Here is a 9,222-nt window from a genome sequence, read left to right as displayed (position 1 = left end):
TCTTTTCACTTCTTCTCTCCGCTCTCTTTCTGCATTTCTCTCTCCTCCTCTCAGCGCCCTCTCATTATGCAGATGAACTCGCTCAGGGCGCTGCTGCTGTTGTCAGGTTGAGGCAGTAAAACATTCATCTCGCGGCTCTCTGATGAACTCAGACTGTGTTTAAATGCTCTGTTGGAGACTCTTAGTTCGGTTAAATGAGCTCCAGCATCACAAGTGATTAGTTTCTTCAGGTTACATTTCCTTCACATCATGAATTCATTGGTGGATAAACGTCTCCGGCTCTGTTACATGTGTGGCGACTCGTCTCCGTTTGGAAGTTCAGTCTCTTTAACAGCCAAAGTTTTAAAATTGTCAAATTTAAGAAATCAAATTGAGCCAACAACAGTTACATTTTTAAAAGGTTGTTCGGATTTATTTTTCACTAGTGAAGTAGTTTCAGGTTTGATTCAGGTTTGCACCACACTGTCTCATCACTTTTAAAAGAATGGACACACAAAGGAAGTTGTATGTGTTTCATGTAAAACCTGAAAAACTCATAAACTCAGAAAGTAAAAAAAAATAAATAAAGATGTTGTAACTGTCATGGCCTGCAAGTGGAGCCAGTGTGTAAATTGGAGGAGCTGTTATTCTCTTTGCTTGTTTGTGGCGACATCAGCATCTTACACTAAAGGGCCACTTTATTAGGTACACCTGTGCAATCTAATGCAATTAAATGAAGTTCTGTCATAAATTATACCATAACAAAGTTTATAATGTTCAGTTTTATGTGTTGATGGTTTTTCTTCATTGTGAGGGTACAACATGACCTCAATGCTAAAACAAATAATTGAATTAAAACCTCAATCACAGTGTTTAAAAGTAGACTCGACAGTGTTTTCTGCATTAGGCATTAGGATGAATCCTCTTGTTCTGCTGAGTGCTTCACGTCTGCAGCTCTCAGCTGCAGCAGCAACTGCATGTGAGAAACGTGATATCATCCGATCCCAGAGCTGCAGCCTCAGCAGCAGAACGTGGATTCAGGACGTTCCCGTCGGTGACGCGGCGTGTCCTTGTTAAACAAACAGTTACATAAAAAATGTGCTGTGACCCTTAATGACTCCGATATCCTTCTTTAATACCTTTGAGCTTTGAGGACATTTCATTGTGTGTGTGTGTGTGTGTGTGTGTGTGTGTGTGTGTGTGTGTTGCCTGGAGTGTTTAGCGTAGCGTCATGCACCACCCCTCCCCTCCCCCCCCGGCCCTGCGACTCACCCAGTTGATGAGGATGTATCGTGGCAGAGTGGCGGCGGGCTCCTTCAGGCTGCAGAAGCCGTACATCACCCTGGCACTGTCAAAGGTCAGCGTGATCTCTGCCAGACCTCCTCCTGCACCACAGAACAAGAGGCTGCATTACTCCACCAGCTTCTGCTACACTGTCCTCCATCAGGAAGGAGCATGTTGTCGAAATACACAAACTGGGAGAATATTAACGAATGAATCAACTCGTGAAAGAAAGCAATCAGAGATCATATAATGCAACTCTGCCAGGAAGCTAGAGACGCACCACTAGTAAATTGTTGCTCGCTACTATATTAATGTTCAGAGTTTTGAATTACGCACCTCTAAGTAGTGTTTTGAATGCATGACCGTTAATTGCAAAGGAGTAAATGAAGTAAATTAACTTTTACTTAAGGAAAGGAGCAGCAGTGTTGTGTTCCAGGCTGCTAGCCTCAGATTATGACCCTGCTTTCTGCATCTCAGCGTAGCTTCCGGAGACGTCTCCGCACGCATTTTGTAAACACCTCGCATACAAAACACACACAAACATGACTGTGCTCCGCTGGAGATGTGAAGGAGGCAGATAGGTCCCTCCGAGGTTTACAGCGCGGATGAACAAACCGCGTTTCCTCTCCGTGGCTGCTGAAATATTCACGCCTCTCTCTGAGGAGAAGCTGCCGACATGAAGGAAACTAAGACCGCTGTCGGCAGAAGTGGCTCTTCATCGATGCAGCGCTCCGACGTTAGTGAGGCACACACTTCTCTGTAGTTTACTCCTCTCATGTGATCAGCTTTTTTTTTATATTCAGGAATTATGCGCAGATGATTACATTAGACTCACAGAACAAGACGTGCTTCTCATCAAAAGTACATCAAAGTAAAACCACGAGTTGAACAACATCTGAAATGTGTTAGTTTTCTAACAATGTGTTAGTTTGCCTCTCAGTACTTTCTGACTTAAAAAGCTATTTCGCTCACTTTCAGATTCTTGGTGCATATTGGATTAACTCAGTTACTATGGCGACGTGTTTTGATTTTAGCTGGGATAATTGAATTTGTGCCTCCGACCGGCTTTTCCTCCATAGCAACAGCAGCTAAGGCTAATGTGTGATGCAAAGGATGTTGATGCCAACAAAAACCTACGGTGTGGTTCACTCCAGTGTTTGTGTGTCCCGGAAAACATTAACAGGGTTCCAGCTCTTTTCCAGAGGTCATTTTCAGGACTTTTTTAGTGATGATCTAGCTGCTCTGACAGACAGGGATGGGGCTGATTTAAAAGAGGTGCAGGATAACTTCAAATCATCTCCTCCATGCTTAGAAACTACGACACATTGGTAACAGAATAATAGAAAAACAAAAACTACCACATTTACCAGACAGCAGTGACTTTTCAGGTGTAACCTGCCTGTGCTACCATGTGACGTGATTTGGGATGCAGCTTTTCCCATCACAGCATTTGAAACACTCTCATTCATAAACTATCTTTTGAACGATAATATGATCCGGCACATAACTTGGTCTTCCAGATGGCAATGCGATCAGTTTTGGGGAGCTCTGATAGAAAGATTAGTAGTTCATTGGAAAATAGGAAATTGGGATAATTTTTGATTCATTTTCAAGAACATTTGACTTTTTCCTCTTATTTTCCACATCTGGAATATTGGTCAACTGTTTTTCAGGTTTTTAAGAACCCATGGGAACCCTGTTTAAGGAGATCACTAAAAGAAGACTACTCACATGAGGAAGGGAAGCATAGGTTCCGGTTTGTGCATAAATTATTAACTTTATTGTGAATGTATCTAGTTACACATCCCTCCATTGGTTATATTTATCAGCTCATTGTCTTTTGAAATACATTACTTACATTTTTACACTCTAACTGCTCCGATAAATATCTTTATTAGATTTCCTTCCACTGTGTGTGCTCCAGGGTAGAAATTAACACTCAGACCAAAGCCATCTTTGTAAGATAAAGAGAAATGATCATCATGCGAGTCTGAGTTACTACATTAGGTATACGAGTTAAGTTCTGCACACATGATAAACACAATCAAATATGGGTGAAACGGAGAAAAATCTACAGTCCTTAAAGTGTATAAGGGTTATGTTCATATGTTAATTTTTGTAGATTCACACCTACCATGGTGCAATGATGTCATTAAAGGGAGGCAGGAGGAAGACCCTTTTATACTGCATGTGTGTGCATCAAATACGGAGGAGACTCATTAAACTGTAATGATCGCGCAGCGCGTCATTAACTGTGGCAATAATGAATCCGGCTCAGAAACAATCAGGAGACAAAGAACATGATAATTCGCCCCCCAAAGCAACATCGGAACCTGCAGAGCTCATCAAAGATGGCCGACAGCAGCAAATTACAACCATCTCCACACATGATGCGAACATGCTTCCACAGCCATGTTCGTTATGACATAAAAAGAATGAGAACAGCATGTGTGGGAGATTAAATTCATGTACTGGATTGCTGACAAAAAAAAAAAAAAACAGACTTACCGCCTGATGATGCCAGTTTCAAATCATTGCTGTCATCCTCATATGTGTACAAGGCCCTGTTAGAAAGAGAGGGAGAGAAAGAAGACAACGTTTCACCTTTATGAATGTTACAGTATCGCTTGGCTTGTGTTCGCGGGTTGGACTCAAGTCAAAAATCTGATGACTTTAGATAAAACATGATCCAGATTCTGTATGAACTTTAAATAGGCCTGAAACAATTAGCTGAACAACTAATCATTTGAGAGACGTTTCGAGCAGCAAGACTTGGAGTCGACAGCCATAGCGACGTGTCAGCATGCTAACATGAGCTAATAAACACTTAGCATAAAGTACAGCTGAGGCGGACGAGAATATCACAAGATTTGCAGGTATTTGATCCTACACCCGAAGCATTGGTCCCATTGACATTTTGACCTGATGGTGGCGTTAAAGGAAAAATCAGAGGAGCACCAAAGTCAGTAGGATTCATCCTTTAGGAACCACAAATATCTGCACAAAATATCGTCACAATATGTCTGATATTTCAATGTGACCGACAGACATTTCCATCTAGCCATACCAGAATGCTAACATGCTAATTAGCTAATGCTGCCATGCTAACGTTCTCAACTAAGATGGTGAACCCGGTAAACATTATACCTGCTAAACATCGCCGCTAACATTGTCATTGGGAGCATGTTTGTATGCTGATATTAGCATTTAGCTCAACGCACCACTGTACCGCAAGTGCTAGCATGACTTTAGACTCTCCTTGTTTTCACAATGCATCATATACTTGGCAGACAGCTCTACCAAAAGTGACTTACAGTAAGTGCATTCAACCACTACGGTACATGAACAAGAGGTAGAAGTTATGAAAAACTGTACGTTCACCTCTCTCAGTGCTACATGAAGACGGCTGAGAAAGGTACCCGAGGTTGACAGAACAACTCTCGTCGTCACTAGACGCAAGTGTTACAAGCTTCTTCAGGATGCTTTATCTGGTCAAGTGTGTGTGTGTGTGTGTGTGTGTGTGTGTGTGTGTGTGTGTGTGTGTGTGTGTGTGTGTGTGTGTATAAAGCAGATTACTTGGTTTGATGAATGACAAATGTGTGAATTGTGGTCTGCCTGGATTAGAAAAGGTCACGCATCCTTAACAAACACATACTTTCTTACCATTCAGGACATTCATCGACATAAAACACTCCCTAGTTGCCCCTTTAGCCTCGCCCTAAGTCTATTTACCAAGTCTAAATCCTCAGACAGCCCTGTGAGGAATGTCCTCACTTTATGGTCTAAAACCTTCGTGTGCACAAATATAAGAGAACAAGACCAAAAACACACCTTTGTTGCCCTCTCCACCAATGTCTTTTTTTCCCCCAGCATAACAGATACTCAGTGCGTTATATACAGTAAAATCAATTTCATGCATGCCCACACACATCCTCATGCATTCACACACTCGTACCCCTCTGACCTCTTTGGCTGAGGTTAAACGAAGGCGGCAGAGATTACAGTTCAGCCGACATCTCCAGATTAAAACCGTTTGACCTCCTCTTGTGACCCTGTCATCAAATCTATTAACCTGCAGGTCAGAATTAATTTATTCCAACAACACAACAAGCCTGTAACCACACTATCTACCGTACGTCTTGTGAAGCTGTCTGAGGATTGTAGGACACCACTAGTGGGGTAAAAATGAAAAGTTTGTTACCAGAATCTAAATGTCCAAAAAATAAAAAAGGTAAAAAGTTCAATATTTCCCTCTGTAATACGGGGTGTAAAGTAGCAAAATAGAAATACTTGAGTACAAGTACCTCAAAATTGCACTCAAGTACAGTAAAAAAGAAAAGAAATGTATTTTCCACCACTGGAAGTATCAGATACATTACTGTGGGTTTGATACAGTAATTTGACACAGTATGTGTTTAAGTGATGGACCATCTGGTGGGTCAGGTGGAGTTAAAGAGGATTAGCTTCCAGCTATTAAATATTGGATCTGGATGAATAAAAAGGTATTCATGGCTTTCACTCTAATGCAGACTGACTCACCATCAACTCGGGAGAAGGTATGGAAATTGAAAACCAACATATTAAATGCATGCAGGGATTGAGGTTAGAGAAATAACCCTTTCATCTATTGGGGTTGAAACAGGAGATTATAAACTGGAGAGCAGTGCACTGTCGATTATTAAAGATTATTTATTTGAAAAACTGCAATATAAAAAGCTCAATGCCTTCATATTGGTTTAGATTTTCTGCTTGTCATTTAGGTTTGAGTGATCTTTATATTTCTACAAGAACATAGTCATCAGATAAACTCAGGGCATTTATATTATTTATTATAAAATACAGTATATTATTACAGAATGCGTTATTACATCATGTGGTGTTATTAGATACATGGTGTTTTCATCTTGTCCTGATTAATGTGGCACCAAGACACCCTCAGATCACCACTGGAGGAGGAGAATATACACTTTTCTTATGAATTATCTGCAAACTTCAGTTCGCACAATAAATTAAGGTTTCCTAGATACCATTAATAAGCTCCCTTTTACTGCATGAGCGCAAATACGACAGCAACACTGATCTTAAAATAGTGTAACTATAGAATTGTAAGCTTTGTGCTTTTTTTTAAATAATGCATAGATTGCAAACTTTGAGGGAGGATTTAACTTGATGCTGCTTGTTAAATAAGGGAAGTTAATTTTTTTCTCCACAGCTGCACGACCATGTGCCACTGTGTATGGCGGGTATTACCGGTCCAGATGACCTCATGCTGTCTCAGCCTGAAGCTTTAGTCTGGCCACCGTCTGACTTTCTGCTGACCTCACCTCCCTCCACCCTGTCTGTTTCTGCCGAGTCACTCTCTGTATCCAACCCCCCCCCCCCCTTCTCTCTGTCCATGCCAGACTGCGTATTTCATCACCAACATCTCATCATCTCCAATCAGCTCCATTTATACATTCTCTTTTTCACTGTCTGATCAATTTCAGCCACAAGCAGCTGATATCAGCAAAAAAAACTGCTGTCCACTATCTGCTCAGCACCAACTGGCAGTTAGCGACTAGGTGGTGAACAAAGCGGAGCTGCAGAGCCCGGCCTTTTTCTCAGGAGCAAGTGGAGACCAAACTGGTGCTAAAAGGAGAGTGAATATTGGACTATTGGGTCATCAGGTGGTCAGAAACACGACTGCAAATGAATGACAATGTTGCTTTACTGTTGGAACTGTATATAAGAAAGTGTTTGCTGACTCATGATAATGTAAATGTTTACAGTTTGTGCCCCCAAATGGCCAAAAATCAATCAGTGAGTTCTCACTTTACCTGGAGACAATCCAAATCGTTTCAAACAGACTCATCTGCAAAACTACAATGTGAAACGACGGCTCTCTCATGATCTGGTGCTCTAGACGGCCCTCACGTCTCCTAAAGAGTCAGAGAAAATGTTCCAGTGTGGTACTTGATATTAAGTTGTTTTCATAGATTTTACCCGTACTGTTAACTCTAAGGTAGCGCACAGTTCCTGGTTTGGGTTTAGCTAACGTTAGCAGTCGTTCGGTCGTTAAAAAAAACGTGGCAACCTCAAAAAAACACTGTGGGATTGGGTAACAGAGGTGAGTGAGAGACTAGTTTTATATGCAGATTTTGAACTGGAACAGTTTTTGAGCTGTGACTGACGACGATGACGTCATTGAGAACAAAAGCACAGACAAGAATGCAGATTGAGACATATCACCTTACTAAATCATCTAAAATGCATCTTTTTCCAAAGGATTCTGGGCTTTTGAGGATCACAATAAGAAAAATATCTAGGACTACGATGTTGACGTGCCTAGTACTACTACTACTACTACTACTACTACTACTACTACTACTACTACTACTGTAGTCATAGTAGCAGTAGTAGCAGCTTCACAACAAACCAGTAGAGAAGCAAATTGTTGGAGGCAGGAAAGGAAAGGTTGGAGGACGAATGATAGACGAGAAACAAAGAAAGCATCAGTCAGGAAATAAAAAGATGACAGACAATGAAGACAACAGGGTGTAAAAGGGATGGATGAGAATGAAAAAGAGCAAGCGTTTAAGACAGAGAGAGAGAAAGATGTGAATCTCACTCACTCACTCGATGCTCTATAAATAATTCTCTTTAAAGCAGACAGCTGTTTATTATTCATATAAAGCCCCATGACCTAGAAACAGCCCCGTGAGAGGAGGAAGAGAGGAAGGAGGACGAGGCGAATACAAAAAAGAAACAATACAAGGGAGGAAAAGGAGAGAAAAGGGGAGCAGAAGGGAAGGGGAAAGAAGAAGGAGAGGAAATAGAAATGGAAAGAGGATGAGGAGGAACATGAAGTAGACGGAGATGAGGAAGGCACGAAGGCAAAATGATGGAGAAGGAAAGAAGGAAATAAGGATATGAGGTGGAAGGAAAGGGAGGAGCGAAAAGGCAGGGAGGTTAAAAGTAGAGAGGAGTAGGAGGGGGGGAGGGAGAGAGGAAGAAACAAGGATGAAACACGTGTGGAGGTCATCGTCAATAACCTCTTCTCTCCAACATTTGCTTCATCTTTTCATACCTATAAGTGTGAGGCATCAGGCTGTTCTTTAATATTTTATAACATCTAGAACAATTGTTTTTTTTTTTTGTCGTGATCAAGTTTGAGCTGATTTGAATTTGAACACAACCCACACAGTCATTAACTACCCGACACACTTACACGACAAGCTAATGACACAAGACAGTTGAATTAGTGGTGTAATCAAGTTCTCCAAAGTATATCATATTCATGTTCTTGTTATAAAGACTCCTGTACAACGGAAGAAAAGAAAACGATCAGGTGACATTAATACAGAGCGACAAAGTCAGTGTAAAGCTTAGGCTGTGCATAAATAGTGGATGTAGTCGCTGCATCATCACTCATTGGTTTGTACTTCTACGGTTTTGAAGCCTCAATTTTGCCATTTTGGCAGTCGCCATCTTGCCTTTTTTTGGCAACCAGAAGAAACACAAGAGGGCGGAGCCTAAGTCTGAAGACTTGGGCTCCGCCCTCTTGTGTTTGTTGACCAAAATGTCACACATAACTTTCATGAACTGAAAACACCAGAACAGTCGCCCCCTGAAATCATGCTTCCGCATTGGCTTCACTTTTCAGAGCTGGAGGTCATAAAGGTGTTGTGGTGGTTGGTCAACGAACACATTTCCTGTTTCCAACCTAAACCATTATCATAACATAGAAGTGATGTTAACCCAAGCAGATGATCTTTCCCTGAACCAAATCCAAAATGCTTCCTCGCTTTACTTTACCAGATTGTTTGACATCGTTTCCTCTATTTTGCATCAGGCACTTTTGAATTTGAATCATTACGAATCAAATATTACATTTATCTATATATAATAATTTTATGTTCAAACACAAACTTGAATCTCGAATAACAAGGGGCAGCCCTAAAGCATACACACATATATAGT

At 41.1% G+C, this 9,222-nt stretch overlaps 1 protein-coding gene across 4 annotated transcripts in view; it reads right to left on the bottom strand.

The window, feature by feature from the left end:
* dbn1 (drebrin 1) overlaps positions 1-9,222 on the bottom strand; it is an 88,823-nt gene that overhangs the window by 18,615 nt on the left and 60,986 nt on the right. For all 4 annotated transcript variants that reach the window (XM_068715595.1, XM_068715598.1, XM_068715599.1 and 1 more), the window contains exons 2-3: positions 3,772-3,827; positions 1,252-1,364 (exon numbers count right to left, since the gene is read on the bottom strand). In XM_068715595.1, the coding sequence (XP_068571696.1) occupies positions 1,252-1,364; positions 3,772-3,827 (169 nt within the window). The remainder of the gene's footprint in view (positions 1-1,251; positions 1,365-3,771; positions 3,828-9,222) is intronic.

The sequence above is a fragment of the Cebidichthys violaceus genome, unplaced genomic scaffold, assembly GCF_023349555.1.
Source record: "Cebidichthys violaceus isolate CVI_PGR_0920_01 unplaced genomic scaffold, fCebVio1.0.p SCAF_20, whole genome shotgun sequence".
Classification (NCBI taxonomy): domain Eukaryota; kingdom Metazoa; phylum Chordata; class Actinopteri; order Perciformes; family Stichaeidae; genus Cebidichthys; species Cebidichthys violaceus.
Note: the sequence above shows the minus strand (reverse complement) of the source record. Positions and strands in the feature narration are given on the sequence as shown.